At 35.6% G+C, this 22,596-nt stretch overlaps 1 protein-coding gene across 1 annotated transcript in view; it reads left to right on the forward strand.

The window, feature by feature from the left end:
* Window positions 1–12,522: 12,522 nt before the first annotated feature.
* The window catches only part of pcid2 (PCI domain containing 2), a 31,012-nt gene continuing 20,938 nt past the window's right edge, over window positions 12,523–22,596 (forward strand). The window contains 7 exon segments of the mRNA XM_065023632.1: window positions 12,523–12,747; window positions 13,168–13,222; window positions 13,385–13,474; window positions 13,604–13,743; window positions 13,924–13,965; window positions 14,070–14,124; window positions 15,121–15,224. Of these exon segments, the coding sequence (XP_064879704.1) occupies window positions 13,187–13,222; window positions 13,385–13,474; window positions 13,604–13,743; window positions 13,924–13,965; window positions 14,070–14,124; window positions 15,121–15,224 (467 nt within the window). The 5' untranslated portion in view covers window positions 12,523–12,747; window positions 13,168–13,186.

Genomic DNA, 22,596 nt, shown 5'->3' on the forward strand with positions numbered 1-22,596 from the left:
AGGGCAAGAACAAAAAATGTGCACCCCTGTAGGTACCCAAGGACCAGATGAAGAAACTCTTAAGCTAAGTGAAATGGTGAGATAGCATGGTCCTTTCCCCCTCTCCTTCTTAGCAGACACCACTACACCCGTCTCCAGCATCTGTCCCTGACAGTAATGTGCTGCTGTTTCATAATGTAGTATAATTAGTCACTAACCCTCCTCCACACCGCTTGGCCCAGCAGCGTGCCATTTGCACTAGCACCATGCCAGTGACCATGTGGGCAGCGGGATTATCCCCAACTTCCTGGTGGAGAGCCAAAAGCATGATGGGAAACAGGAAATTGACAAGTGACCTGACAGGAGGACTGTCATCTGCTGCGGAGCTGAGTGAAGCCAAGATGACATAACAACATGGTTGCTGAAACGTTTTGTTTTAGATTACATTTCCTTTTGTTTTACGTGTCTCCATGAAATATCTGGGTAAATACCTGTTACAGAAGCGTACATTAATGCAGTAATGTACCATTCCTCACAGCGGTTAGTACTGTGTATTTAGCTAGATTGATATGTTCTGCTGCTTGGCTGACTCTGGATGTATTACAAATGTGAACAATGTGAACAATTGATCTGAACAAATGTCTGTCTTTACACTGCATGTGAACATGGTCTTCTGTCCGCATGCATGACCTCTCCTGAAGGACAAAGACAGTCTCATATTTCACCCATTAAAACAATTGTTCTGCTCTAAAGTCACCTTGTCCCTGCAGTAGCAGCAGCACACTGCAGAGAAGGCCCCCAGCTACTCTCTCTCCCCCCTTCTCTCTGTTGGGCAGTAACTGATTACATGTAATCTGATTACCAAAAAAACGGCGTAATCAGGTACATTACCAGAAAAAAATATTGCAATCAAATTACAGATACTTTGGAAAAAATACTAGATGATTACTTCTTGGATTACTTTTCAAAAATAAATACATTGACACCATTCTGTTTTCTCAATGACATTCAATTAAGCATTGAAAAAAGTTGGTTCAGGTTGGTTCCACCTGAGCGAGTCTGACCACAAGTCAGAGACCACTATGATGTCAGAGACCACTATGATGACACAACAAATGTGTTTGTTGGATCCTTTTTGTCTTCTTCAGGGGAAAGTAATCCGATTACATTACTGAGTTTGGGTAACCCAAAAGTTACATTAATGATTACAACTTTGGACAGGTAGCTAGTAACTCTAACGGATTACAAGTAGAAAGTAACCTAGCCAATCCTGGCTACTTTCTCCTCTACCTCTATCTGTAATCACAGAGTCCCATTAGGTTCATGCTACCTGCATAGGTTTAAGTTCCTCCTGAGCGCCGACAGTAGTGGTTTAGTAAGGTGAGCCACCCAGTTTACAGGGATGGATGGATGACTGCATCTCCTCCATGCTGGTTAGTGACAGACAATGTGGGCAAACCCGTCCTGCAGGTAGGTGTATGAGGACTCCTGCAGGAGTGAGAGTAGAGGACCGTGGCTGTAGTGGCCGACCGTGCTGATCTCTAGATTATTGGCACGAGAACTATTCTGAAAAGCAAATCAATCACCTGCACTGACTCACAGGGGCCCCTTTCCTTGCAGCAGGCTACTCCTCCTTCTGAATCCTCCTCCTGTGAGTGGAGGGCTGGGAGAAGAGGCCCCGCCCCCAGCAGATCACATGGGCTAGGGGAACAGGAACAGGAAGAAAGTGAAGACTGCTGCAGTTACTGTGGACTGGAGTGTCCTTCCTGCATGCTAACCTTCAACTTCCCAGGCTCTCACTCCCACACCAAACCTATAGTCTACTGCCTGCTCCTATTCCCATCATAGATGCACTGTTCCCTCATCAGATAATGCCCATAATGCAGCAGATAGAGTATATGGAGACATTTTTTACAACTGAAATATACAGTATGTGAAATGTATTGTGAGGAATACTGCTCCATGTATTTCATATATTACTGTCCTGTCAGTCCTATTCTAAGTAACATTGGGAGAGAGATACCCATGAAGCCCCACACAGCCATGAAGGTAACACAGTCTTGTTACAGCTATTTTAATTGAGAGGAGCCTTCAGTGTGTGTCCTACTCCGACATGCTCCTCCACACACACACACATACACACACACACACAGCCAGGAGGGAAAGAGCCCTTTGCTCAGCCCGGGAAGCTGTGTTATTAATAGCAACAATGCATTTGGAGCTCAGAGAAAGAGAGTGAGAGAGATAGTAGAGAGAGGAAGAGAGAGAGTCAGATTGCAGGGAGTCGTCCTATAAGTGCAGTGTTTCTAAATCGAGGTTGTGTCCTCCACAGACGTCACTCGGAGTGACGGAAAAGTACCACAGTTGACTGACAGACCGAGCGCTGCTTCTCTCCGTCTGCACCCCTCAGGAGCACATTTGGGATTGAGAGATCATCAATCTCCCCTCTTAGAGCCCTCTCAGAGCAGTCCTTTACTTGTCACTACTATCACCTTCATCTTCCATATGCTGTAAATTGGGTTGTACAAGATGAGTAAGTTAGTCAACACCATTGTAAAGTGTCAACATGCATCTCAGTGTGAATAGCATGTTCTGGCTTCAGTTTAGATCAACATCTGAGCATGTTTTATTAGCATGAAGCAGAATATGAACACTTATAGGAATGTGTGGTTTTAAAGCATAAAGAGAAACTCTAAAAGGTCATTCCATTTTACTTGAAATGATTAGGTTCAGTTCCTTTGACTGATTAAAGACTAGAGGTATGCACCGATATTAGCCTTTTCTCACAATGTAGACTACCACGTAGTCACTTTAATAATGTTGACATATTTCTCATTACTCATCTCATATGTATATACTGTATTCTATTCTACTGTATCTTAGTCTATGCCGCTCAGACATTGCTCATCCAAATCTTTATATATTCTTAATTCCATTCCTTTAGATGTATGTGAATTGTGTGTATTGTTGTGAAATTGTTAGCCATTACTGCACTCTTGGAGCTAGAAACACAAGCATTTCACTACACCCGCAATAACATCTGCTAAACATGTGTATGTGACTAACACAATTTGATTTGAGTTCTAGTTTGATGTCACAGATATTGGAGGTGGCCCCCTACTGACAGACAGCCTCCATTGCAGGCTGAACAAAGTCAAACAAGGCCATGGGACACCATTATAGAAGAGTTTTACATGGCTCGTCATCTCTAGTGGACATTGAGCATCTGACCAAGTTACGCACGATTTGGGTTAACTAAGATTACATGGCTAGTCGTCTTATTAAACGGTGCCAATCATTTCCCTTCATTTAGGATTTAGGAGGCTGGCAGATGTTCCTGTAAAGCTGTCGGGTCAGAAACATCAGATAGCATGGCATATGAATCCACTGAACCTCTTTTGAAGTATGGAAACTTTGATTTTAGGGTGAAGAATCTCTTTAAGCTCATTACGTTTTCAGAGCCATTATAACTCATTATAACAGTGCCAGTGGTTATTAGAGTTAACTTCTAGCTACTTACTGCCACTCCAGGTATGTTGTCAGCCCATCCGCGCCCACTACCCACACACTAGGCCTAATCAAAGGCCCGAATATGCTGGAGGCAGGGAACCTGTCCTTGACTGTCCTTTATCTCCAGACTCTGTGCTCCCTAGCTACCCAGACTCTATAGGGACTAGGCTAAGAAGAGAGAGAAATAAATGAACCCAGAGCTCAAAAAACTCATCTAACTTTGCGGCTTACGTTTTGGATTACCCCGCACTAAGCACGTCAGTGGCATCGGGCAGAACGAAACCCATGCCAATCAGTCGGTAACAAAAGATGCCAGCATGAGAGAAAAATGTGCGTGTGTGTGTGTGTACAGTGTCGTTTTTCCCCATGGTGAAAGCAGAGACAACCAACACCGTATTAGATAAACATGGTCTTTGCGGAGCTTGTAACCAGAACCAGATCACTTGAAACCCATCTCAATGGTGTCATTGTCCTGCTGAATGGTTTGATTACCAGGGCAACAGTCAGGGTTGTCATTATGGCTGACATAAGCTTTTCTTCCAAATCAAAACAACAATTTGCCTCTTTCTGGTTCCCTCGGGATGTTCACTGTATCTAATTGAGCAAAGGCTTTGGTGTAGTGTAAAACTTCTGTGCGCTTTGCCCCAGTTAGAAATAGTAATTCCCTTGTTCTGCAAGCTATATTTACCTTAATACAGTACAGATGTTGGATCTTAATTTGCCCTATTTTGGCACACAAAATAATCCAGCAGCAACAGGATTTGAATGTTTAATTGCTTGATCTTTGGTAAGGCTAAAACTGGTCAAAAGTAAGCAACGTGAAAAGTGCCATACTGTTAATAGAACTGTGTGTTAGTGTGGGTTTTCAGTGAATTTATGCAAATCACGAAGCTGCAGAAAAATTCTCAGCAACAAAAGAGTGATCAAATTAACATCCTACACCTGTAGCACCACAGAGACTCCTCTAAGCTCTGACAATGACAAAAGACCACCAAGTGAAACAAAGTCAGGTGAAAATTACAGTATTAAAACTGAATTAGCTTTAGGTCCAGAGTAACAATAAAATGTTTACTGTTGGGGGTACTTGAAGACTGGAGTTGGGAAACACTGGTCTAGTGCACTAGATCCTGAACACTGTTCCTGAACACTAGATCCTGAACACTGCCGACTGTCAACAGAGGATGTGAGAATAGTGCACCGCCCTGCAGACAGTGCTTACAGTACACACTAAACACACACAAGAACACAACTGGGAAATAAGCACCTAGCAACCACCACACCCATAACTCCTCATAATGTATTACTGTACCCATTGTGTCTAGGAGTATATTTCTATTTGATCCATATTTGATCTATTATGCAAACTGTAAGAGTTTCATTTCTCTGCAAACTATGGACGGTTTTAGATTCCTATGACTTATCATCCTTTATCTCCCCCTCCCTCCCTCCTTCCCTCTTCCTGCTGCATCTCGCCTCACCTGCTCTGTGTCATGGCAGGATGATAAATAGAGACAAAGCCTGCACCGTGCCTCTCCATATTACTGCCATGCAGTAGGTGAACTCTGTGACACTCCATCCAATGAGAAAGTGACTGGCATCAAGGTTACTAGACACCGCCTTCAGTCACAAGGGAGATCACTCACTTGACGTGTCACTACACCTGAGAAATGAACCACTTTCAACAGCTACAGAACTACTAATCAGAAACAACATGAGTTTCCATATCTGCCACTTTCACTGCAGCACAAGTTTGGCTGAAATCTTAGCTTTCTCTCTTACAGGGAAAACAATCCACAGTATAGGAAGAGGGGTGTGCATTGGTCCTTACTGCTGACTAGACTTATACTCAGGACTCTGCGGCCCTATAGAATGTGCCACTATATACAGAAAGTACACATCACAGGCTGAAACAGTAGACCTCAGCTGCAGAATGCTCAGGCTCTGGAGCTCAGTAAACAAAAGGTAGAACCCTTTTGGGTTCCATGTAAAAACACTTTTCACAGAGGGTTCTATATGGAACTCCAAATGGTTCTTCTATGGGGACAACCGAAGAACCCTTTTGGAAGCCTTTTTTCTAAGAGTGTACTAGTTTTTGTTATTGCTGATAACTCTCATAGAGATCCTATTAAATTACTAAACCTTTTATTCATTGTGAATAATTCACCACAGGTTCATGAGAAGGGTGTGCTTGAAAGGATGCACATAACTCTGCAATGTTGGGTTGTATTGGAGATAGTCTTAAATTATTTTCCACACACAATCTGTGCCTGTTGTAGTTTTTATGCTAGTGTGGGACGAGAATCCACTCTCACATAGGTACGTGGTTGCAAAGGGCATCAGAGTCTTAACAGTGCGATTTGCCAAGGCAGGATACTCTGAGCGCAGCCCAATCCAGAAATCTGGCGGTGGCTTCTGATTCAATTCCATTTTCACAGAACAGCTTGTTGCAATTTCGATGAGGCTCTCTTGTTCAGATATCGTTAAGTGGACTGGAGGCAGGGCATAAAAGGAATAACCAATCCAGTTGTTTGTGTCATCCGTTTTGCTATATCACATTTGACATTGTCCGTAAGCTTGAGTTCATTTGCACACAAACAAATTATACAATGATGTATTGACCTGTGTGTTGTCCTTGATAATGCAGACAGAGAAGCGCTCCAACTTCTTAATCATAGCCTCAATTTTGTCCCGCACTTTGAATATAGTTGCAGAGAGTCCCTGTAATCCTAGATTCAGATCATTCAGGTGAGAAAAAACATCACCCAGATAGGCCAGTCATGTGAGAAACCCATCATCATGCAAGCAGTCAGACAAGTGAAAATTATGGTCAGTAAAGAAAACTTTAAGCTCGTCAAAATTTTAAAAACAATACTTTGCCCTTTGATAACCAGCACACTTCTGTATGTTGTAAAAGAGTTACATGGTCGCTGCCCATATCATTGCATGGTGCAGAAAATACACCAGGGTTCAGGCGCTTTGCTTTAACAAAGTTAACCATTTTCACTGTAGAGTCCAAAATGTTTTTCAAGCTGTCAGTCATTCCCTTGGCAGCAATAGCCTCTAGGTGGATGCTGCAGTGTACCCAAGTGGCGTCGGAAGCAACTGCTTGCACGCGCGTTAGCACTCCACTATGTCAACCTGTCATGGCTTTTGCGCCATCAGTACAGATACCAACATGAGCAGCAGCTACGTTTGGCTACATCCCGTGAGAGAGTAACAGTTAATGTGATTGGATGTTAATTATTTGACTAGGCTACCTGTATTTGACATTGTGTTGCTATTTTGCTGAACACTAGATGGTTTAATTAGATTTTTGGCAGTGAAGCAAGACTTACTCAGGCGAGAAAAGAACCTCACCTAAAGGTATAGCCCGGTTGGAATTTGTTTATCACATTTTTATTTGGTGTACCCCCGATGGCATTGTGCGTACCCCTGGTGTTGCCCCAGTTAGGGAATACCTACTGTAGACCAACATTTAGTTTTCAACCGTGGAGATTTGTATACATCTTCCTGTCTGTCTCTTTGACATTTGCAACATTGTTTCAATATTCAAATTAGATCTCCAGCTGTCCCATAGTAATGATCGTGTCGGGAGTCGGGACGAAGCAGACAGGCAGCGTTTCTCTGCCAGTCGAAATCATGAATCAGCTGGCATCATTTTTATGGATATATACAAAGAACTGTCAATTGAAAAAAGGTAAAACGTGCAGCTAGTTAGCAGTCTTTACAGCTTGAAGTGATTGTGTTAGCTGTGTTGTTGGCTAGCTCCTCTGAACAACAGTTGGCCGTAGTTGACTAGCTAGCAAGCAAGGGATAAGAACGTTTCCAGCCAGTATGGCAATGGAACATTTAGAATGAACGACAGTGTCATGACGTTGACCTGGGGGGTAGGTTTATGACAGTCATAAATACCTCTTCCCCCCTTTTTTCTCTCTCTACCCTACTGATGTTACATTTGCAAAACCCTTGGTTAACATAGAGATTCTAGGAACATCAGAAGGTGGGGGAAATGAACTATATTCTGGTAATCCGACCAATTGTCATATGCAGTGGTACTTAATTAATATGATGTCAGTTCAGTTGTCATCTGAGACATTCTCACCAATGATAAGATGACATAAACTCTACAGTGGAAAGTCTACACATCAGAGTTATCGGATTCACATGGAATTGTTGTTCAATTTAAATGTTTGAATATGAAATTATTCGTGATGGGATGAAATGTGATTTTAGCTTCTAAAATGTGAGATTTGGATTTCATAAGGTATGGCTCTGCTCAATCAGTGGCCCGCCCCTGTGAAGGGACATGGGCTATAAAACTTTTCAAACACGCCCTCCTCTCCCTTCCTATATAAAGCCTTGACGACAATATAACCTCCTGTTTCGAGGATGTGGGGACGACGGTCCGATGTCAGAATAGTTCAGATAATAACTACAGAACGAAGCCAACATCAGCGTGAGCTTTGGTTGCGAATGGTATGAACTTTGAACTCTTATTCACTACAGAACTGATACCTCCTAGCCGTTGAGTTAGCAACAGCCGCTGCAAACTAGGGTTAGGAAGGAACTGACAGAGTATCCCGTCTACCACACAATGACATTACTACAACGTATTCAATTTACCAGCAGAGACATTCTTCAAAGGACAAAGGACTCGGTTGGGCAACACGGCCTTCCATCTACCACCAACCTACCGAAACGCAGCTCAGAGTAAATATTTATTGCATTTTCCTTTTCCAAATGGGCGGTAATTTAGAATGCATAAGATACTATATTTACGATAGCACAGCTTCGCCCTTTGTTCCTCAGTCTTCCCGCTCTTTCACTCAAACCCAGCCCTTTTCTTTTGTGTAACCAGCTGTCATATCTGTTCCGCCCGCTAGGGACATTTTCCTTTATGACGTAATTTGTAATCAAGTTATGATTTAAATATGTGTATGTGTAATTCTGTGTGATTAGTTAGGTATTTAGTAAATAAATAATGATACCCAATTTTGCATTGCTGATTCAACTTGTTAGCCAGGGTTCGTGCAGATAACCAAGAATTTACAACTTTCAGATGAGACTGAATTAAGATGACGATTAATATTGACTGCTATTGATGTAAAATATTACTAGGTCTTTAGGAGTTTATTCGGAAGATTAATATTATTTTGTGGTGCCCGACTCTCTAGTTAATTACATTTACAAGATTAGCTGACAATCAGGTAGTATTAATTACGGAGAAATTATTTTATAGAATAGCATGTCATATCACTTAATCCGGCATAGCCAAAGACACGACAACAGGATTGCGTCCATAGATCCAGAAGAAAAAGACTGAACGACTGGGTCGCATCTCAAGCAACCGAACCAATAGAACAAGCAACCAGCCGGCTTGGGTAGCAACCCTAGATTTGTGTCAGGACTACATCTTGTGGAAGGATGAAATAGTATGAATAAATTCATTAAAATAAAGTTTTTAATGCAAATATGTCAATCACTATTTGAATATGTTGGTAACCAGTTGTATAAAAGTGATAATACCCTCGAAGACGGTGTTTGGAGAATATATTGACTTGGTCTCGGGCCTATCTACACCCATGCCAATATATCCTCCAAACACCGGCTTCTCAGGCATTATCACTGAATTCATTTGAAAAATGTATGGAATCATTCTTCTAAAATTGGCTGGCAAACCATGGTCAACCAACATGGCTGACCTTTGGACCATCATAAGAAGGTTCATCTCCATTCTAGTATTCTAATTTGTAAATCTATGATATTTATTACTGGCTGCCACTTTTTCAGGTGGCTTTGTTAACCCAATATCCACAGAATATGCAATGCAAAGCAGCATTGTCACCTGTGAGAGCAAATGTATTTAATACCTGTTGTCATATATTCTAAGACATTTATCTAACTATTTTTTTGCTTATTAGCTTCCTGGGATTGTTTTATTCAAATTTACCTAATTAAAAGACCTAATTAAAAGAGGTAGGGAAAGTAGAATAAAAAGAACTAAATGAGTCAGCTAAAGCTGACGTTACAGGGCAATAAACTAAGGTCAACACTAATGTGAGTAGTATGCAGTATTATAGTGCATCTGTCAGAGGGACACCAGCAGAAAACCTTGATTTATGTCAATTCACAAAAATAAGTATTTAATCTACTTTTCTATCGATTTAACTCATTAGTAATTACAAGTTATGTGACAGGAAGGTCAGACTGAGGTCAACATAAGGTTCCTCTGCCCTCATCGGCTGGACAGGGCCTATTGTAAATTATGCATGTGTGCAGTTACTGTATGTCTCATCATCACACAAACTAATCTGACAGCCAACCTCATGAGTCTAGTTTATAACGCAGTTTCGTGAGGAGAGCTTTAAGCTTCAGACAACACAGCTAATCCACAGCAGGAACTTCCATATATGGGCATTGTCTCCGGTATTGAAATTCAGCCTTAGAGCAGGAACTCCATATATGGGTACAGACTTTCATATTGTAAGTTGCCCGGAGGAGGAACTCCATGTATGGGCCCAGACACCCCTATTAGCAAAGAACAAATATGGACATAGAGCCGTGACCATGCCAATTGCTCACCTGCATTCAGCCCCTTACGAACACCCTGCCGGGAGGCCACCTACCAGCCTCAGTCCACGACCAGGGTCTGGCCTCCCCATCAACTCACCCCCTAGGCTTCCTACACAATGGTGGGCCAGCTCAACCCCGGTCCATGACCAGCGGCTGGCCCTGCCAGCAGGGGGCAGCTCAACAGCTCAACAGTAACAGGGCTTGGGGATTTGCTGTACTGTGGTTTGCTCCATTCACATCACCGACTGATATGCTGTCACACAATAGTGATGGGGCACTCGTAAAGATTTCTACTTTCTATGCTGAGGCCAAGGACAAAGCTTCAACAACACTAAAGAAGGGCACAGATAGTATAACTAAGGCACAGAAGTTTTTTTTTTAGCAGGAAAAATGTCCTTATGAAAAGCACTCAGACTCTCTTAAGCATCACTTAAAGGGTAATTCCACCACTTTTCAACCTCATATTTATTATCTCCAGCACAGTACCAGTGTATGCATTTTGAAAACCGACCATTTCTTTTCGTTTTGTAAAAATATATAAAGTTCAAAAGTTCTACCCGATGACATCATCAAAAGTAAAAACATTTTAAATGTGCGGTTGTGTGGGGAGCAAGAAAATACTTTCCCTCTGGCTAGAAACTTTTGAAAATCACAGGTTTTGAAAATCACTGTTTTTCCTTCATTTTAATCCAACCCTGTGATGTCACAGAGAAGCATTGTTTTTAGGATCTTTTTAACCACAGATCATAGAAACATGACATTTTCACATTCAGTATGTAGACACTGGTATGGTGCTGGAGATAATGATTATGAGGTTGAAAAGTGGCGGAATTGCCCTTTAAAAAAGAGAAGGTAATTTTGGAAGGTTATTCAAACTGAATGGATTAGGATTTCACACGAGAGTCAACTAGTGTCAGCCACGACATGAAACGCCCATCAGGCGAGCTCTAGCACAATGACACTCATGCCAGCACAGCAAAATGTAGAGGAAGATCAAATAGGGGTTTATTTACAGCAGACAGACTGTATGGCTCCCTGTAAACACAAAGCTATATTAAGAGTTTATAGGCTCCTTATATGTTGCTATGCCAAACAGGTTTTACAGTACAGAGTACAGTTTGTACTCATTTTTGGCTCTGGGTAGCAGCGTTCAATGTGATACTTTACCCTGTCTTTCCCATCAGAGGTACCCGGAAAAAAATATGCTCTCTGAGGTATTGTGGGGACAAAAAGAGAGCTTTCTCATACAGCTCCCCTGAACACGGAATGAGACAGCAATTCGAAAGAGTCCTAGTAAGGAGAGTCATTTGCAGTCAGTGTACGTACATTGGTGGCATTTCCATTGCGTCTGTACAAAGACACTGAGTGGGATGAAGGAGGGATGAAGAGCTTTTGGTGTGCTGAAATTGAAAATCTTCTGAAACCTTGTCACAATTGTGCCCAGCAGCGACCTCAAATAGACGCCTGGCTATTACTGATGTGACTCCTGAGTTTGACATCATCAAAACAGGGGCAGCAGGTTGCTAGGCAACAGAGGGGACAGCTGCGAAATCTACAGTAAGCAGATGTTCTTGAATGTAATGACAGCACTGTTGTTTTATGAGGGCAAAGAGATTTAAAATTTATGATTTTGACAGGTCTTTCAGAGAACTGAAGTTACTGCAGTGTCACCTACAGTGTCCTTGTTCTAGCTGTGCTATGTCGGCATCTCTGGATGTTGCAAGGCTCCCATTGGGAAGCATCTCTCCCTCCGACACACACGCACACACACACACACGGGCTTCATGGCCTATACCAAAGTCACTTTAGAGGGCATGCCGGCAATCCATACCCCGGCTGGGATCCAATATGTTGCTGTGATACCTCAGCAACCTGAGAAGAGGAGCTGCAGAATGATAGAGAATGGAGAGAGTGGAGGGGGTTAGAGATTGGAGGGGGTTAGGACAGGGAGGGTTAGAGGGATTGAGACAGTGGATGGGGTTAGAGACAGTGGAGGGGGTTAGAGACAGTGGAGGGGGTTATAGACAGTGGAGGGGTTAGAGGGAGTGGATGGGGTTAGAGGGAGTGGAGGGGGAGGGACTGGGCCACGTGCTGAGCTAAGGAAGGTAGAATCACTGTGATATCATAACATTGTGAACAGGTTTGCAGGACACACAGGAACACACACACAGAGACACACAAGGCTAGCGGCACTCTGCAGGTTCTATTTTAAGAGCCCATTCTCACTCGTCCATTAATCACACAGTGTAGCGTGAAACACTCCCTCCAACAGGGCCAGACACATCATAGATCACGGAGGCGCTGTGTGTGTGTGTGTGTGTGTGTTGTATGAGAGCGAGAGATTGCGAGAGCAGAGATTTCATTGTGCCTAGCTTCTAATAAGCACAGGGAGGCGACAAAGTTATAGCTAGACTATTGTAGTACGTGGGGGGACTTTTATTTTGAAGGCTGAAGGAATACCTTGACCCGGAAGTGATTCGTGTAGCTACAGCTCAACGACGCGAATACATTTTAAACATAAATTTAACCACAACAGGTAGCTATAGACGGATACATTGGAATTATGCCATTAGGTTAGTACAGTGGTTCCCAACCAACCAGGGGTAGGTACTAGGGAGCCCTGGCTTACTTGGCTTATCTACAGGGGATACTTGAGAAGACTCATGAGACCAAAGGCTTTTACTGGTAAAATGCGCATGAGGGGGTACAGTACTCTGGGCAGAGCAACATAACATTTTGTTGGTGGTACAATAACCGAAAATAATTGGGGACCACTGGCTATGTAAACTAGCTAGCTAACGTTAGTTACACGTTGATGTATCATTATCAGCTACAATCTAGCGGTCCTTGACAGTTAATGAATGAATGCATGCTACCTAGCTAACGTTAGTTAAAACGATACAAAAAAGTTACATTATATTGATCCCAATTTAATCATCACACTCGTGATACTGAATTAAATTCTTAGCAAATCTACTAGTAACGTTAACTAGCTGGATAAATTGCCAATAGCCATAGCACAGTAGTTATGTTGTCAGATTCAGAGCTTTTGCCGCTTAGCGGATTTGCTTAAATACCTGTTTTATTATTTAAACTTTTTCGTAGGTTCACATCCCTGGCTGCAATGGCGCACATAACAATCAACCAGTATCTCCAACAGGTAGCCATTTTTCTATTTTATCTTACAGGTTATCAAGTGAACCCATATAGCTAGCAGTCTTCTTCCTTAGCACAAACTTTCATTTAGTTATTCTTTGTGTTCACAATGGTCACCACTAGTCACGCATGCTCAGTTCACACCATGTTGCTTACCTGTTCCCAGGTGTATGAGGCCATTGATAATCATGAGGGGAGTTTTTGTGCAGAACTGCTGTCATTCAAACACCCACATGTGGCTAACCCACGTCTCCAGGTGAGGCTATTCAGGCTGCCTGAACCTTCCATGCCTTCAAGTCCTGCTGACCTGTTGTTACACTTGTATCTCTTCAGATAACACCCTCTGTGTTTTGCTCTAGAAACATGACTGTATGTATGCCTGCAGCTCGCCAGTCCAGAGGAGAAGTGCCAACAGGTGCTGGAAGTCCCGTACGATGAGATGGTTGCAGCACACTTGAGGTGCACCTATGCAGTGTCCAACCACGACTTTGTTGAGGCGTACAAATGTCAGACGTTGGTGGTCCAATATCCTTTTGGCATTTCTGGAGATTACTTTGGATACATATTCTCATCACTCCCCATCCCTGCCTGACAAATATATACATACACACAAGATATATGCAAAAGCACATATTGTGCTATCGACTGGTCCATTTCCAAACTGTTATTTCATGGTTTCTCTGCGGTTCGTCCTTGACTTTCTACGTCATTCTTGAGGGCCTTCCAATCTCACAAAGAGGAGAACTGGTAAGGATAAGCATGTAAAATTACATTTTTGATCAATTTAGCCTTAGTGTTTTTCTATTCTACATATACACACCTGTAGGATGACTGCTCTATGTGCTGTTTAGGGCCTTGCCAGTGATGTTCGCTGTCACGCTGGACCTGCGGATATTTGCCAACAATGTAAGTGAACATAAACTATTGTTCTCTAAAATGCTTCTGATCCAGTGATGGAAAAGTCATGTCCTAAAGGAGGGGTTTGATGATTGTAGTATTATTGTCCTATAGGAGGGTTTGATGATTGTGGTATTATTGTCCTATAGGAGGGGTTTGATGATTGTAGTAGTATTGTCCTATAGGAGGGGTTTGATGATTGTAGTAGTATTGTCCTATAGGAGGGGTTTGATGATTGTAGTAGTATTGTCCTATAGGAGGGGTTTGATGATTGTAGTAGTATTGTCCTATAGGAGGGGTTTGATGATTGTGGTATTATTGTCCTATAGGAGAGGTTTGATGATTGTAGTAGTATTGTCCTATAGGAGGGGTTTGATGATTGTGGTATTATTGTCCTATAGGAGGGGTTTGATGATTGTAGTAGTATTGTCCTATAGGAGGGGTTTGATGATTGTAGTATTATTGTTCTATAGGAGGGGTTTGATGATTGTAGTAGTATTGTCCTATAGGAGGGGTTTGATGATTGTAGTAGTATTGTCCTATAGGAGGGGTTTGATGATTTGTAGTAGATGATTGTATTATTGTCCTATAGGAGGGGATGATTGTGGTATTTTGATCATTGTAGTATTATTGTCCTATAGGAGGGGTTTGATGATTGTAGTAGTATTGTCCTATAGGAGGGGTTTGATGATTGTAGTATATTGTCCTATAGGAGGGGTTTGATGATTGTATAGTATTTGTGGTTGTCCTATAGGAGGGGTTTGATGATTGTAGTAGTATTGTCCTATAGGAGGGATGATTTGATGATTGTAGTATTATTGTCCTATAGGAGGGGTTTGATGATTGTAGTATTATTGTCCTATAGGAGGGGTTTGATCATTGTAGTATTATTGTCCTATAGGAGGGGTTTGATCATTGTAGTATTATTGTCCTATAGGAGGGGTTGATGATTGTAGTATTATTGTCCTGTAGGAGGGGTTTGATGTTTGTAGAATGATTTTCCAGGCAGAGCAGCAGCTCCTGAGGAAGGGAAAAGGCAAACTGGGAGACATGCTGGAAAAAGCTGCTGAGCAACTGATGGGCTGTTTCAGAGTGTGTGCCAGCGACAAGTGAGTCTCACAGGACATGGACACTATTGACAGCATATTACACTATACATCTAACAGCAGACAGCATATTACACTATACATCTAACAGCAGACAGCATATTAAACTATATATCTTACAGCATATTAAACTATATATCTTACAGCATATTAAACTATATATCTAACAGCATATTAAACTATATATCTTACAGCATATTAAACTATATATCTAACAGCATATTATGATTGTACTATATTGTCTATAGGAGCATATTAAACTATATATCTAACAGCATATTAAACTATATATCTAACAGCATATTAAACTATATATCTAACAGCATATTAAACTATATATCTAACAGCATATTAAACTATATATCTAACAGCAGATCTTGAGCATATTAAACTATATATCTAACAGCATATTAAACTATATATCTAACAGCATATTAAACTATATATCTAACAGCATATTAAACTATATATCTTACAGCATATTAAACTATATATCTAACAGCAGACAGCATATTAAACTATATATCTAACAGCATATTAAACTATATATCTAACAGCATATTAAACTATATATCTAACAGCATATTAAACTATATATCTTACAGCATATTAAACTATATATCTAACAGCATATTAAACTATATATCTAACAGCATATTACACTATATATCTTGCAGCATATTAAACTATATATCTAACAGCATATTACACTATATATCTTACAGCATATTAAACTATATATCTTACAGCAGACAGCATATTAAACTATATATCTTACAGCATATTACACTATATATCTAAGCATATTAAACATATTTACAGCATATTAAACTATATATCTAACAGCATATTAAACTATATATCTAACAGCATATTAAACTATATATCTAACAGCATATTAAACTATATATCTTACAGCATATTAAACTATATATCTAACAGCATATTAAACTATATATCTAACAGCATATTAAACTATATATCTAACAGCATATTAAACTATATATCTTACAGCATATTAAACTATATATCTAACAGCATATTAAACTATATATCTAACAGCATATTAAACTATATATCTTACAGCATATTAAACTATATATCTAACAGCATATTAAACTATATATCTAACAGCATATTAAACTATATATCTAACAGCATATTAAACTATATATCTAACAGCATATTAAACTATATATCTAACAGCATATTAAACTATATATCTAACAGCATATTAAACTATATATCTAACAGCATATTAAACTATATATCTTACAGCATATTAAACTATATATCTTACAGCATATTAAACTATATATCTTAACAGCATATTAAACTATATATCTAACAGCATATTAAACTATATATCTAACAGCATATTAAACTATATATCTTACAGCATATTAAACTATATATCTAACAGCATATTAAACTATATATCTAACAGCATATTAAACTATATATCTAACAGCATATTAAACTATATATCTAACAGCATATTAAACTATATATCTTACAGCATATTAAACTATATATCTAGCATATTAATCTTACAGCATATTAAACTATATATCTAACAGCATATTAAACTATATATCTAACAGCATATTAAACTATATATCTTACAGCATATTAAACTATATCTTACAGCATATTAAACTATATATCTAACAGCATATTAAACTATATCTAACAGCATATTAAACTATATATCTAACAGCAGACAGCATATTAAACTATATATCTTACAGCATATTAAACTATCTATATTAAACTATATATCTAACAGCATATTAAACTATATCTACAGCATATTAAACTATATATCTAACAGCATATTAAACTAATATCTATCAGCATATTAAACAGCATATTAAACTATATATCTTACAGCATATTAAACTATATCTTACAGCATATTAAACTATATCTAACAGCATATTAAACTATATATCTAACAGACATATTAAACTATATATCTAACAGCATATTAAACTATATATCTAACAGCATATTAAACTATATATCTAACAGCATATTAAACTATATATCTAACAGCATATTAAACATATTAAACTATATATCTTACAGCATATTAAACTATATATCTAACAGCAGACAGCATATTAAACTATATATCTAACAGCATATTAAACTATATATCTAACAGCATATTAAACTATATATCTAACAGCATATTAAACTATATATCATATTAAACTATATATCTTACAGCATATTAAACTATATATCTAACAGCATATTAAACTATATATCTAACAGCATATTAAACTAGCAGCATATTAAACTATATATCTAACAGCAGACAGCATATTAAACTATATCTAACAGCATATTACACTATATATCTTACAGCATATTAAACTATATATCTTATATTAAACTATATATCTAACAGCAGACAGCATATTAAACTATATATCTAACAGCAGACAAACTATATATCTTACATATTAAACTATATATCTAACAGCATATTAAACTATATATCTAACAGCATATTAAACTATATATCTAACAGCATATTAAACTATATATCTAACAGCATATTAAACTATATATCTTACAGCATATTAAACTATATATCTAACAGCATATTAAACTATATATCGTACAGCATACTAAACTATATATCTAACAGCAGACAGCATATTAAACTATATATCTAACAGCATATTAAACTATATATCTTACAGCATATTAAACTATATATCTAACAGCATATTAAACTATATATCTAACAGCATATTAAACTATATCTTACAGCATATTAAACTATATATCTTACAGCATATTAAACTATATATCTTACAGCATATTAAACTATATATCTTACAGCATATTAAACTATATATCTTACAGCATATTAAACTATATATCTTACAGCATATTAAACTATATATCTAACAGCATATTAAACTATATATCTAACAGCATATTAAACTATATCTAACAGCATATTAAACTATATCTAACAGCATATTAAACTATATATCTAACAGCAGACAGCATATTAAACTAAATATCTAACAGTAGACAGCATATTAAACTATATATCTAACAGTAGACAGCATATTAAACTAAATATCTAACAGCATATTAAACTATATATCTAACAGCATATTAAACTATATATCTAACAGCATATTAAACTATATATCTTACAGCATATTAAACTATATATCTAACAGCATATTAAACTATATCTAACAGCATATTAAATATATCTATATTATATATATTAAAGCATATTAAACTATATCTAACAGCATATTAAACTATATATCTAACAGCATATTAAACTATATATCTAACAGCAGACAGCATATTAAACTATATATCTAACAGCATATATCTTACAGCATATTAAACTATATCTAACAGCATATTAAACTATATAACTTAGCAGCATATTAAACTATATATCTAACAGCATATTAAACTATATATCTAACAGCATATTAAACTATATATCTTACAGCATATTAAACTATATATCTAACAGCATATTAAACTATATCTAACAGCATATTAAACTATATATCTAACAGCATATTAAACTAACAGCATATTAAACTATATATCTAACAGTAGACAGCATATTAAACTATATCTAACAGCATATTAAACTATATATATATTAAACTATATATCTTACAGCATATTAAACTATATATCTATACAGCATATTAAACTATATATCTAACAGCATATTAAACTATATATCTTACAGCATATTAAACTATATATCTTACAGCATATTAAACTATATATCTAACAGCATATTAAACTATATATCTTACAGCATATTAAACTATATATATCTTACAGCATATTAAACTATATATCTTACAGCATATTAAACTATATATCTAACAGCATATTAAACTATATATCTAACAGCATATTAAACTAGCATATTAAACTATATATCTAACAGCATATTAAACTATATATCTAACAGCATATTAAACTATATATCTAACAGCATATTAAACTATATATATATCTAACAGCATATTAAACTATATATCTAACAGCATATTAAACTATATATCTAACAGCATATTAAACTATATATCTAACAGCATATTAAACTATATATCTAACAGCATATTAAACTATATATCTAACAGCATATTAAACTAATATCTATATAAACTATATATCTAACAGCATATTAAACTATATATCTAACAGCATATTAAACTATATATCTTACAGCAGACATATTAAACTATATATCTAACAGCATATTAAACTATATATCTAACAGCATATTAAACTATATATCTAACAGCATATTAAACTATATATCTAACAGCATATTAAACATATATAAACATATTAAACTATATATCTAACAGCATATTAAACTATATATCTAACAGCATATTAAACTATATATCTAACAGCATATTAAACTATATATCTAACAGCATATTAAACTATATATCTAACAGCATATTAAACTATATATCTAACAGCATATTAAACTATATATCTAACAGCATATTAAACTATATATCTAACAGCATATTAAAACTATATATCTAACAGCATATTAAACTATATATCTTACAGCATATTAAACTATATATCTAACAGCATATTAAACTATATATCTAACAGCATATTAAACTATATATCTTACAGCATATTAAACTATATATCTAACAGCATATTAAACAGCATATTAAACTATATCTAACAGCATATTAAACTATATCTTACAGCATATTAAACTATATATCTAACAGCATATTAAACTATATATCTAACAGCATATTAAACTATATATCTAACAGCATATTAAACTATATATCTAACAGCATATTAAACTATATATCTAACAGCATATTAAACTATATATCTAACAGCATATTAAACTATATATCTACAGCATATTAAACTATATATCTATATTAAACTATATATCTAACAGCATATTAAACTATATATCTAACAGCATATTAAACTATATATCTAACAGCATATTAAACTATATATCTAACAGCATATTAAACTATATATCTAACAGCATATTAAACTATATATCTAACAGCATATTAAACTATATCTAACAGCATATTAAACTATATATCTAACAGCATATTAAACTATCTAACAGCATATTAAACTATATATCTAACAGCAGACAGCATATTAAACTATATATCTTGCAGCATATTGAACTATATATCTAACAGCATATTAAACTATATATCTAACAGCATATTAAACTATATATCTAACAGCATATTAAACTATATATCTAACAGCAGACAGCATATTAAACTATATATCTAACAGCATATTAAACTATATATCTAACAGCATATTAAACTATATATCTAACAGCATATTAAACTATATATCTAACAGCAGACAGCATATTAAACTATATATCTAACAGCATATTAAACTATATATCTAACAGCATATTAAACTATATATCTTAAGCATATTAAACTATATATCTAACAGCATATTAAACTATATATCTAACAGCATATTAAACTATATATTAAACTATATATCTTACAGCATATTAAACTATATATCTAACAGCATATTAAACTATATATCTAACAGCAGACAGCATATTAAACTATATATCTAACAGCATATTAAACTATATATCTAACAGCATATTAAACTATATATCTAACAGCATATTAAACTATATATCTTACAGCATATTAAACTATATATCTAACAGCATATTAAACTATATATCTTACAGCATATTAAACTATATATCTTACAGCATATTAAACTATATATCTAACAGCATATTAAACTATATATCTTACAGCATATAAACTATATATCTTACAGCATATTAAACTATATATCTAACAGCATATTAAACTATATATCAGCATATTAAACTATATATCTAACAGCATATTAAACTATATATCTAACAGCATATTAAACTATATATTAAACTATAACAGCATATTAAACTATATATCTAACAGCATATTAAACTATATATCTAACAGCAGACAGCATATTAAACTATATATCTAACAGCATATTAAACTATATATCTTACAGCATATTAAACTATATATCTAACAGCATATTAAACTATATATCTAACAGCATATTAAACTATATATCTTACAGCATATTAAACTATATATATTAAAGCATATATAAACTATTAAACTATATATCTAACAGCATATTACACTATATATCTTACAGCATATTAAACTATATATCTTACAGCATATTAAACTATATCTAACAGCATATTAAACTATATATCTAACAGCAGACAGCATATTAAACTATATATCTAACAGCATATTAAACTATATATCTTACAGCATATTAAACTATATATCTTACAGCATATTAAACTATATATCTAACAGCAGACAGCATATTAAACTATATATCTTACAGCATATTAAACTATATTTTACAGCATATTAAACTATATATCTAACAGCAGACAGCATATTACACTATATATCTAACAGTAGACAGCATATTAATCTATATTAAACTATATATCTATATATATCTTAACAGCATATTAAACTATATATCTAACAGCATATTAAACTATATATCTAACAGCATATTAAACTATATATCTTACAGCATATTAAACTATATATCTACAGCATATTAAACTATATCTTACAGCATATTAAACTATATCTTACAGCATATTAAACTATATCTTACAGCATATTAAACTATATCTTACAGCATATTAAACTATATATCTTACAGCATATTAAACTATATCTTACAGCATATTAAACTATATCTTACAGCATATTAAACTATATATCTTACAGCATATTAAACTATATATCTTACAGCATATTAAACTATATATCTTACAGCATATTAAACTATATATCTTACAGCATATTAAACTATATCTTACAGCATATTAAACTATATATCTTACAGCATATTAAACTATATATCTTACAGCATATTAAACTATATATCTAACAGCATATTAAACTATATATCTAACAGCATATTAAACTATATATCTAACAGCATATTAAACTATATATCTAACAGCATATTAAACTATATATCTAACAGCATATTAAACTATATCTAACAGCATATTAAACTATATATCTAACAGCATATTAAACTATCTAACAGCATATTAAACTATATATCTAACAGCAGACAGCATATTAAACTATATCTAACAGCATATTAAACTATATCTAACAGCATATTAAACTATATCTTACAGCATATTAAACTATATATCTTGCAGCATATTGAACTATATATCTAACAGCATATTAAACTATATATCTAACAGCATATTAAACTATATATCTAACAGCATATT

Source organism: Oncorhynchus nerka, linkage group LG2 (genome assembly GCF_034236695.1).
Source record: "Oncorhynchus nerka isolate Pitt River linkage group LG2, Oner_Uvic_2.0, whole genome shotgun sequence".
NCBI classification, from domain to species: domain Eukaryota; kingdom Metazoa; phylum Chordata; class Actinopteri; order Salmoniformes; family Salmonidae; genus Oncorhynchus; species Oncorhynchus nerka.